Source organism: Solea solea, chromosome 5 (genome assembly GCF_958295425.1).
Source record: "Solea solea chromosome 5, fSolSol10.1, whole genome shotgun sequence".
Lineage (NCBI taxonomy): Eukaryota > Metazoa > Chordata > Actinopteri > Pleuronectiformes > Soleidae > Solea > Solea solea.
In genome coordinates, this window is record NC_081138.1 from 23156354 (window position 1) to 23171048 (window position 14695).

The 14695-nt window shown below is 40.4% G+C and overlaps 2 protein-coding genes across 3 annotated transcripts; one reads left to right on the forward strand and one right to left on the reverse strand.

Annotated features, from left to right (window-relative positions):
- Window positions 1-3920: 3920 nt before the first annotated feature.
- Window positions 3921-6327, reverse strand: rhoua (ras homolog family member Ua). Its single transcript, XM_058629428.1, has 4 exons — window positions 6063-6327; window positions 5696-5754; window positions 4982-5170; window positions 3921-4322 (listed from the first exon to the last, which is right to left on the reverse strand). Exons 1-4 carry the CDS (start codon window positions 6325-6327, stop codon window positions 4041-4043), a joined length of 795 nt encoding a protein of 264 aa, XP_058485411.1. The 3' UTR covers window positions 3921-4040.
- A 483-nt stretch (window positions 6328-6810) lies between these two features.
- pdcd2 (programmed cell death 2) lies at window positions 6811-13875 on the forward strand. Of its 2 annotated transcripts, XM_058629427.1 has the most exons (9): window positions 6811-6946; window positions 8861-9077; window positions 9473-9581; window positions 10375-10431; window positions 10647-10835; window positions 11002-11166; window positions 11881-11981; window positions 12270-12383; window positions 12871-13875. In XM_058629427.1, the coding sequence occupies exons 2-9, from the start codon at window positions 8880-8882 to the stop codon at window positions 13075-13077; spliced, it is 1140 nt and encodes a 379-aa protein (XP_058485410.1). In that variant the 5' UTR covers window positions 6811-6946; window positions 8861-8879; the 3' UTR covers window positions 13078-13875. The 2 variants fall into 2 exon arrangements, with proteins under 2 accessions (XP_058485410.1, XP_058485409.1); XM_058629426.1 differs by lacking the exon at window positions 6811-6946 and having other exon boundaries at window positions 7924-9077.
- Window positions 13876-14695: the final 820 nt, after the last annotated feature.

Below are 14695 nucleotides of genomic sequence, written 5' to 3' on the forward strand. Positions count from 1 at the left end.
ATATATATATATATATATATATATATATATATATATATATATAGTATAAGTATAGTAGGTGTTCTCTTGTAACTTGAGGGTTACAGACGTTCCGGAGTTTCTATTCAAACACAAACACACTCCCAGTCCCCACCGCTGTGCACCAAGCCTCAGAATCAACAAACCACAGCATGGTTTCACCCAGATAATCTTTATTTCTCAGGGTATAAAACCTTTATACAAACACATCTTCCTTTGTCTAACATCCTCTGTTCAGTGTGTAGAGTTTGACGCGAGTGGCACACTATCTGTTTTCACGAGTGCAGGACAAATAAGAAAGAAGCTCTCGGCCTGTGGGTGAGCTCAGGAGAGCAGCCTCACTGAGAAATGTTAGAAATCTCACTTAAACTAAACTCCTGATGGGTGATTTGTATCAGCAGTAAAAAAGTTGGGGCATTTATGATGATGTAAATGACATATGTGCCTTGTTTAGCTCTGAAAGTGAACTGGTGTTTTGGGAAACTCCTAATGTAAATTTTTGTGTGTTGGATTTTCAGACAGATCATATAAAGTTTGTAGCACAGAAAATGAGTATAAAAACAAATGCACTTTAGCTGTTTTTCATTGTCCAACTGTGTAATACAGTCCTACTACAGTACATATCTATAGAAATGTGTCTTAGACCATTACAAGACTTGTTGTTTTAGCAAAAACCATACAGTATAATTAGTTTTTTAAAATAAAAAAATAGCATCTACAGTTTAAAGTGTCAAGTATATAGTGGGATCTACCCTTTACACTTCACGTACATCCTGATTAGACCAGCTGTCAATCACACTGATGTCGACTTTGTTGTGCTTTGTCACCTATTTTCCTCTAAATGGCAACATAATTCACAAAAGTGAAGAAACTAGCGATTGAGAACATTGTTTTTCACTTGGTCAAGTGAAGAATACACATTTTCAGATCTTTTAACTTGTTATAATTGACAGAAACATGGTGAAGAGCAGTGCAGGGTTTTTATTTATTTTGAAGGAAGTGACTTTGATGTTGACTTTTTGTCAATTTTATTTATTTTATTTTTTCCTGTTGTAGGAATGAGACATGCCAGTATTTATAATATAATCAAATAACACATTTATCTCACATTTAAATTTTTTTGGATGAAGTAGGCTCTGTTTTTTGCACCCAGCCTTGTCACATTCTTCCCTTTTTAAACGGGAATCCATTTGGGGGAAACAAAATGATTGGTTATGTTAATTACAGTAGACAACTTTATTTACCAATGGCTTTCAGGACGTGAAGAGAATTTCAACAGAACAGATGAAAAAAAAGTGTTCTAGAAACAAATTACAGACTCAAGATTGAATCAATAATGTTCATATCAGCTTGTGGTCACCATGACTCTGATCTCCGGCTCCCAAAAGCAATAATTTCATCTTTAGGTTTAGGGTGAACCGTAACATCACACGTAAAGAAATTCCCTGAAGACGTTCCTGAGGTGTTGAGCTCACAGTTTCTAACTTCACAGTGGCCTTAACCTTCACCCACTTCGTCGTAATCACTTCATCTTAAGAGTCCAAGTGAACATCTATGCCAAATTTGAGATATTGTGGCAACAAGGCAAATAACGCTTTGTAATGTATTATGGGATGAACAAGGAGAGAGGAATCAAAACAGAGGCTGATTTATTCTCAGATTCATGTGTGCAACTGCATTATTTAATGGCAACAGACCAAAATAGTTTTGAAACTAGAATAAACCCACCATTTTTTATTTCCTTTTTTCCCCCCAGAATGCTCCTCTGGATCCCATGCTGCACGGGAAAACAACAATTAAAAAAAAATAAACAAAAAAACATGACATTTATAAACTGCAAATTTCAAAAACCTGAGGGAAAGTTCTGTTTGACCTAATTAAATCCACCCTCACCTAGCAGGACAAACAAATCAAATGTTCCCCCCTTGTAAGAAACAATACATTTGGTATCCTGATTAAAAACATGGACACAGTGATCCCATTCATCCACAGTCATAACCTTCTCCAGAAATCAAGTCCTATTGAGTCCTGAAACCCCAGCTCAACATCGATGTCTAAACTCAACACAATCAAACTCTGTATTGGAAAAACACAGATGTATACTTGTTATTTAACCATACATTTGTGTTAACAAACAGATGCATTCTGAGACTGTATATAAACTGTAAAGAAATATCTGAAACTGTCCTTTCACTCCACTGATCTGTATCTACGTTTTTGAGAAAGTTAAGTTAGCCTCTTTCTCAATTGATATATGATCTGATTAAGTGTTCTCCTGCATGGTTTATGGTCTCAATCACTAGTTTAAGGTCTTGGGCATGACATCCAATTTGTAATTTAGGGTCAAATAGACCATAAATCACAGCATGTATCAGGGTAAGGACACTGATTGACAGTAAAAACAAACCCCAAATATTCGGCGGTCGCACAATTCCCAATGTGAATTGGCTTTTACAATGTTTTACACAACTTTCTTTTGCCTGAGTAAAACTATTTTCAACTCAAATCACATCGTCTCATTCATGTTATTTGTGTCAAATTTGATTTTACTCAAGTCATAGCGAATTCAATCATTCATTCATTCATTCATTCAAAAAGAAAATCTCATCCCGTGATATGGAAGCACCTTTAGAAAGATTGGGTTTCTAGTCAGACAGGGGGTTAGGAAATGCAAGAACGTAAATGCTTTTTTGTGTGTGGTTAGTATAAAGAGTTAATAATCTTAAATATATATGTATGCATGTATATATACATATATATATATATATATACACAGTACATAAATCTGAGGTTCTCCATAGTATCCATTGTTTTGCATATGGACTAAACCACAGCAGATGTGCTTCAGTCCAATACACTACTGACTTTCACACAAAGAGCCATTCAGATGAAGGCACTGCGGAGAGATAGTTTTGAATCATTAGCGTTTTGTTCTCGTGTGAGTGTAAGTACAGTATACAAAGGAAGGTGTGGCAGGTGAGCGCTAAACATCCACACATTTTCTGCTTTGGCTTGCTTTGTTATTTGTGCTCAACGACATAAAAAAAAAACCCAGAAAACCTGAATTTATGTGAGAGAGAACAGGCTGCAGAGCATGACATGAGTGTTTCTGTAGTATGAACGTGTGAAATCAGAGTGGTACAAATAAGACATTAGAATTGCAAAAAATGGAGCAAATTATTCTAAATCACCCTGAATCATCTTCTTACTACAAACCTAAACAAACAAACAAATAGCAGAGTCATGTAAAGAGCATGTGGTGTGATGTGATTAAGACTCTACATGGACGAACCATAATTGCATAATTCATCATTAGGAGTGAAGACGCACCTTGTCGTAACATAACAGTGCCAGATTGTTGCGTATCCTCTGTGCGTGTACAGTATTTTTCAGGTGTCACTGTTTCTAACGATGGTGAAGAGTCTAGATTAGGTTTGCAGCATGTGTGCCCTGAATAAAATTAGTAGCAACTTCAAAAAGTAACTTTTTACTCTGGAACAACAGTCACTCCAAATCTAAAAAGCTGCCCTAAAATTAACTCTGGGCTAAATTTGTTAATTAAGTGTTGATTTATGTCCAGTGATGAAGTTATTGTCTCTGGTTGTCTAACGATAAGGTTTGTCCTCTATTTCAGTCCAGTTCTGCCGTCTGTGCTGCTAGAAACTTCAAAAACAGCATCTCAACTACCTTCTCCAAAGCCTGACTACATTAGAGCCTTCAAACTTCAGAGTGACACAGCAGGGCATCATGTGCAACATCCATTGAGAGACAATGCAGCACAAAAGTCCACGTTTCATTCAAGGACACAGGGGTACTGCTTTGTTCTCAGAGCAGGTTCTGCTAGAACCCGCTCAGCTCAGTAGTAAATCTCATCCGCGTTGAGAGTAAGACCCTCTAGAGAGAGACTCACACTGGATGTGAGTCCAGGCAGAAACCCAAGCCCAGCTAAATCCAAAATCAGATGAGGATTAGAGACTTGGACCCAACCAGCAGCAGAAACCAAATCCTAACACAGGTCTGCTCTAGGCCACACAACAGTACCTTTTCCACCACGACTTTGACAGACTCTTCATCTTGTCCGGTGTCTGCCTTTGCTTTTTCCGTTTTCGTTTCCCCCTCTGTTGTTTTTGGGAACTGTACTTCTGCAGGCTGGCCAGTATGGCCGCGTCGAACACTTCTTTGAGGTTTTTTTGGGTCAAAGACGAGCACTCCATGTAGGCCACAGCGCCTATCTCCATCGCACAGTCCCAGGCGTCCACTGGGTCCACGGGCCGCTCTCGATACTTTGCCAGCTCAATAAGAACCTTAACAGAGAGAGAGAGATAGAGAAGGTATTTGGTATCAATCAATGAGAGCAGAAATATGTCTCTGTAATGTCTGTTAATGGGAGAGCATTAGCTTTTGCCCTTGATCAACTGAGGTAGAGGATGGCTGGACAGACGAATGGATGGATAGATTGTTGATAGAACATCGAGAGAGCGACTGCTCCACAGAAGCTGCCACTGAATTCAGACTTAAATCGACTTTAACCTCAACATGATATTCCAACTTTATTCTCGAAATTTAGAGTTTAATCTCGACATGTCAAATCGGACATTTAAGAACAGTTAATGACGCAAAGTCACAAAAAAGCCGATGGACATTGAGGTTCTTCAAACATCTCAATGGAGGACAGCTGCTTTATGTGCACACCTGAGAGCGAGACCAGGTGAAGAAGGATTAGGTGCGGCAATAAGTGAGTGAGGAAGTTGGAAAATATTTGTTATTTATTCAATGCTATCGATCGCACTTTTCTATGAAAGAAGTTACCTCTTGGATTTGCGATGGATTTGCGATTTTTCACGTTGTGTCTTTTTCAACTATGGACACTGAATTTAGGTGAACACCCCTTAAAAAAAACATCAAATCATATGTTTAAAGATGTATGCAGTACAAGGTGCTACATGGAGCAACTCTTACACACCTTGACGTCCTCTCTGAGGTCACACTGCGTCCCGACGAGGATGAGGGGAGCAAATGGGGCGTATCTGCGGATCTCTGGGACCCACTTCTCAGGAACGTTCTGGAAAGAGGTGGGATTGACGACACTGAAGCACAGCAGGAACACGTCTGCGCTGGTGTAACACAAAGGACGCAGCTTATCAAACTCGTCCTGTAGAAGACATGAAGAGAGAGTGTCCACAAATAGGTCGAAGGCAAACACGGTATTCACCAACCAGGAAAGATTTAGTGCAGCTCAAGCAGAATACACAGCGTCCTGTCTGTCCTGGGACACTTTAGACAATAGACTGGCAGTAAAGAGGAAATAGTGGAAGAGGAGAAAGAGATGATACATTCAAAAGAGAGGAAGCAACAGGAAAGATTCCAATTTAGACCCACCAGTGGAGCAGGAAATCTCACTTCCTCTTTTGGTATGTGGCTGTACAGTGTGTTGGTGGAGGAAAAGGTGTTGTCCAGTGATACTGAGTGATAAGTTCATTATTATTACAGTGAAGGATAATGACTGTTTTTCTCCATTAGTCTGTCATTCCTCTGTCGTGATTCATTTTTCGTGATTTGGTCTACCTAATCTCTACCTAAGGCAAAAGTAAGAGAGTAAGACTTCCCCTCGGGCATTGTTTCTATAACTTAAATTAAACTAGAGCGTGAAATGCTGGTGTGTGTTGGGATTACTGACCTGTCCAGCTGTGTCACACAGTTGTAGTTTGACCGGCTGCCCGTCCACTGACACCACCACTACACAAACAGACAAGCACACACTGAGGAACAATGAAAAAACTTTGGTGACGAAATGATTGAAAAAAACAGAAACGTACTAATCTTTTGTCCTTAGTTGAGTTAGTGTCACAGCAACAAACACACATCATTCATTCAAACGACAGTAAAAGGCTTAACACTACATTTATCATAATATATAATTCATGTTGTATATATCGGTCGACCTTGAAAATGTTGTTTTAGTTTTTTGTTGGTCACTGTGGTGGTACAATGTAAAAAGTTAGAGAAACAAAAGAACTTTTGCTCGAATAAAATAATACGTTTACCTGAAAAGTTGTCAAAGGCAGTGGGCACGTACTCGGTGGGGTAACCGTTGGTGGTGTAACTGACCACTAAGCTCGTTTTCCCCACAGCACCGTCCCCCACAAACACACACTTCACCCGCCTGTCCACTGACCCTGTCCTCGCCACTGTCCCGGGCTGCCGGGTCTTGTCGGAGCCCCTGTCCCGGCTTCTGAGCCTCCTCGGCGGGACAGGCGGAGCAGGGGATGTCGGCGCCGTGTAGCCGCTGCCATCGCCCCGCTGAGGCATCAGAGCCGGAGACGAGGAGATTCAGTCCCGCTTTGGTTCAGTCTTCACATCGTCCGTTAGTCCGGTTTATGTGTGCGCCGTGTTCATTTCCGTTATTCCGCCGCTGCTGATGCCCGCCTCCACTGAGTGTCCATGGTTAAATGGACACGCTCACTCTGAGACTGTTCATGTTCAATCTCATCAACTCAAGTCCGACCAGAGCAGCAGAGTCAGCAGTAGCGGATGTAGCCTTTTTTTAACATAGGGGCCATAAAGTGAGTGTCAAACTTGTGGCCCGCGTGCCACATGTGGCCCCCCAATGGACTTTCATGTGAAGTTTAATGTAAAGATGTATTTTCCAAAGGCATTTAAAAACATATATCAACATATTTTCGTATCCTTTATGTCATTAAGAGTCTGTAGGATCAACATGGGCGTTCCTGTGCTGGAAAGGTTCTTCAACCAGGAGCAGAGAAAGCCTGGCTGTACTTCAGGACCTTCTCCACCAAGAACTGAGACAAAGAGTGTTTCTGTTCTGGCCCCAGAGTCCCAACTGTCCGGAGTTTTCGACATGCCTCACTCCACTGTCCACCACATCGTCCCCAGAGACACAGAGGGGCCCCTAGAAGAAGTGGACTCTGTATCCTTTTGGTTTACAGGGCTGGTTAAACACCCAGCTCTTGTTAAAGCAGCTGAAGCTATCGACGGCTGCCACGTCAGGATAAAGCCACCAAGCGGCCCTGATGGTTCCATGCTACAAGAACAGGAAACTGTTCCCATTAATCATCCTGCAGGTCATATGTGACCATCAGGGTCACCTACGTGGGCTAGCCAGGGTCAGTCCTTAATGAAAGAGTGCTCTGCCACAGCCCTCTGTACTGGCAGGTACTCTATCCTCCTCCAGTGCACTTCACCCTCACAGACAGCGAGTATATGTGCCTGCAACAGCCACTCTCCCTCATCACTACTTATTACTTATATTCATACAAGCACTAGAGGTGCACCACACCCTTGTACCACATGAAAGTAATCACTTCAAACTAGTGGTGAACAATTAATTGAAATTTTATCAGAAACGCAATATAGCAAATTTCAAATCGCAGGAGGTGCAATATTTCTGAAAAAGTCCACCAATATGTTCATGACATTTGTTTCTGATTTATCTCTGACTAAGACGGACAGGGAGACTTTCACCTTTATGTCATATAATTATTACAGCTGCTAAAATAGTTTTTAAACTGTAATATTCATGTTATTCATGTATTCACATTCAGCCTATATAAACATTAAAATTACTGTGACAGGTCTCAGTTTAATGTAATATTCCGGGTAGAATGTCAACATAATTATCAACAGATCTTTTCTCTGTTGTCTATTTTAGCTGTGAGCCACACATATCCCAGTATTCCAGTGGGGCACTGAAGCCACATAACTGGTTATGTCATGTGATATATCTTAATTGGGCCCCTCAATCATATTCTGTGGTATGTTATTCACCCCTAATATCTGAAAGAGGCCTCTCAGCCAAATAACACTAGTTATTAGAGCTCCTTAGACTGTGTTACCCGCCCTCAGTGAAATAATGAAGGTTAAGTTATGTGATATGTCTAATAGGGCCCCTCAATCATATTATTATTAATATTGTTATTAATATTAGTAATAGCCAGGTGTTGCCTGATAAAGAAAAACACATTGAGCTAGTGGAAGGAGGAGAATGTTTGAGATTCCTATTTCTTTTTCTTTGTACTGCTATCTGAGTGCGGGAATGGCATGTGCCCCAGGGGCCACTAGCTCATACTCCATCCCAGAACACAGCACTGACGCACATACAACTGTGGATTAAAACACACTATAATGCATTATTACACACTATCATGCATTTTAACAAACTATGTTTATAATGTGTCATAATGCATTTGTCATACAATAATGTTTCATAACACTTTCCTTGATGAGCACCAGATTTCCACTAATACTTTGTGTCCTGATGCAGCAATCTCCTTTTTCCCCCTCTTAATTATTATACAATTTATAAGTGATCTTGATTTTATGTCAGGCAGGCTGTACACGGGGAGGAGCAATGCTGCCCCCCACAGTTCGAAGTTCTTATAATCACAGTCCCCAGTTCTTTATCACTTTATCTCTCTATCTCAAACAAATTCTTTATTACAGTTGTTCTAATCCTATGTTGTGGAGTTAATCTGACTTCATAGAATATTTCCGTCCTTTAGCGAGACCATAAGCACAACACAAAATAATACAATTACTTAAAAAGCAACTATAATATCGTTTTTTTTCCCACAATACGTTATATAAATATAGATACAGTACATCCATGATATAGTGTGTTTGTATAACATCTTACAAAAGGACAGTGTTTTATTTTAGAGTTGAAATGAATGCGGAACGAAACGCCGTGTGCGCTTGGTTTCCTCACGGATGCGTTTTAGAACCGTGTTAGCAGCATCACGTGTGTTATGACAGGAGGGTCTTGTTTGACAGAGTGAATATTTTAAAAATAACAACGGTATAGTTTTTTATTAAGAGGACGCAGTGATAAACTTTACCGGAGTATGTCCGCGGGCAGGAACGTGTCCCCGGCGGGAGTTGTTCTGGGTTTCCTGGAGGAGGCCGAGCCGTGGCGGCTTTGCTCCCCACAGTTCCCCAGTAAAGTAGGTGGGAAGCCGGCGTGGCTCAGCCTGACAAATCCGCCCTCACTGGCCGAGCTGGAGTGTGGCACATGCCGCCTACCCATGGTCTTTTTACTGCAGGTTAGTCATTACCTGTGCCCTATGGTACGGACCAAAACGTGCTCTACCATTTAAGACTTTTTATTGTCGTTGTATTGGTAGCATTTAAAGATGCAGTCCATCTTAAACGATGGTGGATTTTGATAAAGGGCGTCTCGGGTTTATCGCAATACAATGCACTGTGCAGAACATGTATAAGGCAACATGCCTTATTGCAAAAGCAGCATAAGACAGTACAACTAAAAGAGGCATTTAGAAAGAACTTAAAAATGTTAACTGAAAAGTAACTAATAAAGTAAGAGTGTAAAAAGTATTTGATTCAATGTAAGTGTATGGTTAAAGTAGAAGTCTTGAACCATTAACCATGAAGCAGCAGCATTTATCTGTGTAGTTAACCATGTCCTTCTCTGCTGCAGGTGTATGCACCCATTTCTGGACAGGACAGGAGTTTTCACAGGTCTCTGTTTCTGTTCTGCTGCAAAACCCCAGAGTGCTACACTGCCAACAACAACCACTGTATGAAAGGTACCTGCAAACATCAGTGAAACCTATGTCTTCTGTTGTCCTTCTGACACAATAACAGAGGTAACAGTTCAGCTGTCTGAAGAGTTGACTGATGTCATATGTCTAAAATAACAAACACTTGTGGTTTGATTTCTAAATTGGGCTTTAAGAAACCTTTTTTGTATTCTTTTATGCATTTAATTGAATTTATTACAAACAAAGGTATTTCATATGTTTATTAATTAACACATGTATGAAATAAAGGTGGGATTGATTTATCAAACATACAATTCCTGGAAATGGCTGGTTACCTATTCAATGTATTATATTAGGTATGACTGAAAAAATATGTTTTGCACAAATTTGCTTCCAAATGTTTATTGTGGATTGGGTTATAATTGATTGTTATTTTTAAAAAGTGATTGTCCATATATGTAGTGTTGGAAATACTGATCTGTTTTACAAACTGTAAAGGTTCTGAACTTTCTAGGTATCTTTCTGGTTTCTAGTGTTTTCACATTCTCAATAAAGTAAGATGGTTGCTGTAAACCTGGTATCTAATTACTGCATCCAAAGAGACATAGATCAGTAATTAGCTACCCTCCTACAAATGGGCAAATACAAATAAACCAATAAGATACAATCAAGTAAAATAAGTCATACACTTTTTACTGCTCATCTAGGAAAATTTACTTGGCAAATCTTTGTCTGCTGTTACACATGGTTCCTTGAGTGAGTTTGCCAGATACTTATATTCCCATCTGCTTAATTTTTATTTGTGACAAGATTGTTTTGTTTTCTCTTTCTTTTTCAGTTTTTAGAAGTCAGCTGCCCAGGAGGAATGACTTCTACCCTTACGACCCACCACCAGGTGTGTGCACCTGACAGACAGTCATGTGACTCATGGTCACATCACAAATACTCAAGAAGTGTTCAGAAAATTTTTTGCTGCTCTGTCTCACCTCCTCTTTAAGTCATACTCAACTATTACAAAACTATATGAAGTATATGAACAGTTACACCCAACGCATTTGTTTATTTACATGAAACTTGATGTCTGTTGATGTGTTTTTTGATTGATTCCAGAGGAGGAACCCCCCATCGACCCTGAACCTGAGGATAGTGTGTTACCTGTGTCTGGGGTTAAACTGTGTTGGGTGTGTGGTTGCCCTGGCAACAAAGCCTGCTCCCGGTGTCACGCTGTGTCCTACTGTGGCAAACATCACCAGACGCTCCACTGGAAACAGGCACACAAGAGGGAGTGTTGCAGCCAAGGTGTGTTTTACCCTGAGCAGTACATTCAAAGTCTTGTGTTTTTCTTTGTGTCCCCGCTGCACTCACATCTCTGGCTGGTTCCTGGCACTGAGGTTGTGCACAGTGTAGTCAGTCTGCTTACTGTGTGTCAATACCTCATACAACCACTGTTTGTGTTTCTGTACAGAAGCATCCCCCAACACAAAGTCTCCCATCCTCTTCCCTGAGTCTGAGCTGGTCATAGAGCCTGAGGAAGAGGAGGAGGAAGAGAAAGAGGAAGACACAAATGAGGCAGAAGAAGAGGACGGAGGAAGTGCTCAGAGGGATGTAGATTGTCCTCCTTTAGCAGACGGTACGTTTTTTTAATGATGTCAGAGACACTGGTCACTGGTCAAGTTAATTATAGTCCTACATAAGAGAACATGTCAGGATTTAGTTCTGGCCCTCAGACTCTCCATGCATCCTCCATTAATCATTAAATTACTGTATATATGTAGTATAATAACTGCATATTGAAGGTATTTTTTTGTGTAATTTTCTTATATTTATTGTTTAATATTTAATTAATATCTGCATTACTACAAAGTCTTTCATTCTTAAATTCTGCAAAAGTCATGGTCACTCTAACATTGCAAACGCATTTGAGCTTGTGAACCCAAAGTCACAGAAACATCTTGAGGATATTCCTTCAAATTTGGTATAAATGTTCACTTGGACTCAAAGATGAACTGAATAGATTTTGATTGTCAAGGTCACTGTGACCACACAAAACTTTTTCTGCCTGTAAATTTTATCTTACGAGCAGCCGGAGACAGTCCTTTTGATTTGACATGAACATTCACTGACACTCATGGATTAATATTTTAGTTTAGGCAGCTAAGGATCAAGATCGGGTTGGCCTCACAAAACATGTTTGAACATGATGAACAACTGCATGTTATATGGATCTGGAAAAAAAGCATACAATAAATTAATGAAATTTATTTTATCGGGAGGCAGACAACCACTGGATAGTTCATTTTTAGTTCTTCAGTATTTGAGTATTTCTAAATTATTCTTTTTCCAGCTCTGGCAGAGAAAGACCTTGAGGAGATGGCACTGTGTGAGACAGAGGACATGAACATTTTTCAGAAATTCAAAAAGAAGATTGCATCAGAACCACACCAGGTAAAATAAAATAAAAACAGCAATGCACATGTTTGCCTCAAAATTGTTAACCACAGTAGTACTCGAGTGGGGCCCAGAGACACCTGGGAGACTATATATATATATATATATACATCTATATATGTATGTATGTATGTATGCATGCATATATACATATATATATATATATATATATATATATATATATATATATATATATATACATATATACATATATATATATATATATATACACATAGATTGTACTTTATACCTGTATCTGTCTCACACTGTTCTGTTTTGTTTTAGGTGGTGCGCTACAGTCTTGGTGGTTACCCACTGTGGGTCTCTTCTCAGCACACCCCTTCAGAGCAGGATATCCCACCATGCACCTGTGGCGCCAAGAGGACTTTTGAATTTCAGGTAGTCCTGTGTAGCCTGTCCATACCAGGAGCGCCATTTGTGCTGCCCTTTTATTTCTTGTGCATGTCAGTGCATTAGAGGGAAGAGCAAGTCATCATCAATAATTTAGTGACAACAGTGTGCAAGTAATGTGACCTAAATATTGTTTTTCATGCTTGGTTTGAACCAGGGCTGTCGCTTTTTATTGGAAATTCAGATCCCATTCGAGTTCAAAATAAAAAGACTAGAAGTGCCACAGACCGTCTAATGTAAAAACTGCTTGGTCCAGCAGAGGGTGCTGTGCTCACAGCACCTTAACAGCACCTTTGTTGGGCTCTTTCCTTAACAGAAAGAGCCCAACAAATGATCCAGAGCCTCTCTAATGACATCTCTCTCTCTCTCTCTCTCTCTCTCTCTCTCTCTCTCTCTCTCCCCCTCTCCCCCCCCCCCCCCCCCCCCCCCCCCCCCCTCCCTCTCTCTCTCTCTGCGCGTGTGTGTGTGTGCACAGGTGATGCCCCAGCTGTTAAACAGTCTCTGTGTGGACTCAACCGGAGCCAGCATCGACTGGGGTACATTGGCCATCTACACCTGCTCTGCCAGCTGTAACCATGACGATCAGTACTGCCCGGAGTTCATCTGGAAGCAGGACTTTAGCCAGGATCAACAAACACAGATAAAAACACCAGTAGCATCTGCTGCCGCTGCTGACGGCTAATACAGATCAGTGAGGTGTAATCGCACCTGTAGTGATGTCATCGCTTTGTTCTCGAGCTGCATGTGTGTTGCAGCTCGTTGCATAACTGATTTTTTGTAAACATGTAAAGGCCTTTCCATACCTAACACAACAGTGTCTACAGAGAACTGTGAACATGTCCTGGTACACACCCGTGATTATGTTCACACTAAAATGAGGATCTGCATCGGTCTGGTGTTCCAGTTGTACCTGATCCCTCTTTCTTTCCTATTTGATTACGTTGTCCTACCTGGAGCAGGCACAGTTAATGCATTAGGGGCCACGTTGGTGGATTACCACATTGACCTACCCCACGTGGCCTTTTGTGGACGTGGAACCTATGAATTGAGTGTGAAATCGTGACTGTTCAATCTGAGAATGAATCAGAGATGTTGAAGATGACCGATGCCCCAGTAAAGTTATTATTCTGTGTCTGCACAAAGCCTTATCTGTCATTAGATTACTTGTTCAGATATTCCCCAGAGATTTCTGGATCTACTCTAGTTCCTTTTGTTAGAATCTTTAATGTCTGACTTACGGTGCGAGTCAGTTATGATCAGGTTAAGCATAAACTTCTGTTACTGAAGGTTCCTTCCACTGGAGCTGGTATTGAGCCAACCAAAGCATGAGCTTGAACCTTGTCATCGGAGACATTTTAACACAGATATCTAAATTTCCATTTGTTTGATTTTTCTGTGCTTTTAAACAACAGTTCCCGGTTTCATGGTATGCAACGGTTTGAAGCAGTCACTGAATTAAACCCAATAACGTTTTCCCTCATCCTGTTCCTGCAGCATAATTTGTTTATGACTTGTCAAACTACTCCACTTTCACATAGAACTCCAGTTACAGGGCAGATAAACTATTGTGTCGCTTTTGATTGATGTGAAATATAACGTTAATAACACATCTTAGTGGGCTTGAAAAGAGTTACATCACATGTGTAAAGCATAACACAATGTTCAGTCTATACTCATCTCATGATCCCCTCCTTAGTTTCCATCCTAAACCACAGTTTGAGAGATAATTACCTGTAATCCTCATTTCTCCTTTTGCAACCAAATTAATGGGCAGTTAATGTGTACATTTATTAGTTGAGTCATTTTTTTTTTTCTACTGAGCATCAGAAACAGGAGAAGAGAAAACAAATAGCTTATGACTTTTAAAACACTTCTCTCTCTCGGATCTCAGTAATTTAAAAACAACAAAACAACATATGACCCTCAGTGACTCCGCTGTGATTATCTTTGACTTATTAGGCTTATTGATAAGCCTCCGCTCAGCAACCACAGCCCCATGGTTCTCTGAGGGTGGGCAGTGTGGGGGGGGGGGGGGGGGGGGGGTGTTATGCAAACCAAAACTATATAGAGTGGCTGATATCGCTATTATGAGACAGAACAGAGACGCTACAAGAAGTAAGAAGACTCCTTCTTTGGCTTGCAGCTGCTTTTCTGCTTCTTCTCTAACATCGCAAATCAGGTGAGTTAAACATGTTTACAGTTATTTGATGTGACAGCTAACGAGCACATGCTTCGTTTGGCCCTTTTAACATAAATGAGATGTACAGAATATACCGTGGTGTTAAAATAACGTGGGGGTT

Excerpts from the sequence above, each read along its gene's own strand:
- pdcd2 (XM_058629427.1), top strand. The coding sequence starts at position 8,880 with ATGTCCGCGGGCAGGAACGTGTCCCCGGCGGGAGTTGTTCTGGGTTTC. Across the intron at positions 9,078-9,472 it reads CCATGGTCTTTTTACTGCAG|GTGTATGCACCCATTTCTGG; the intron begins GTTAGTCATTAC and ends TCTCTGCTGCAG. Across the intron at positions 10,432-10,646 it reads CCCTTACGACCCACCACCAG|AGGAGGAACCCCCCATCGAC; the intron begins GTGTGTGCACCT and ends GATTGATTCCAG.
- rhoua (XM_058629428.1), bottom strand. The coding sequence starts at position 6,327 with ATGCCTCAGCGGGGCGATGGCAGCGGCTACACGGCGCCGACATCCCCT. Across the intron at positions 5,755-6,062 it reads TGCCTTTGACAACTTTTCAG|TGGTGGTGTCAGTGGACGGG; the intron begins GTAAACGTATTA and ends CTGTTTGTGTAG. Across the intron at positions 5,171-5,695 it reads TGTGTGACACAGCTGGACAG|GACGAGTTTGATAAGCTGCG; the intron begins GTCAGTAATCCC and ends TGTCTTCTACAG.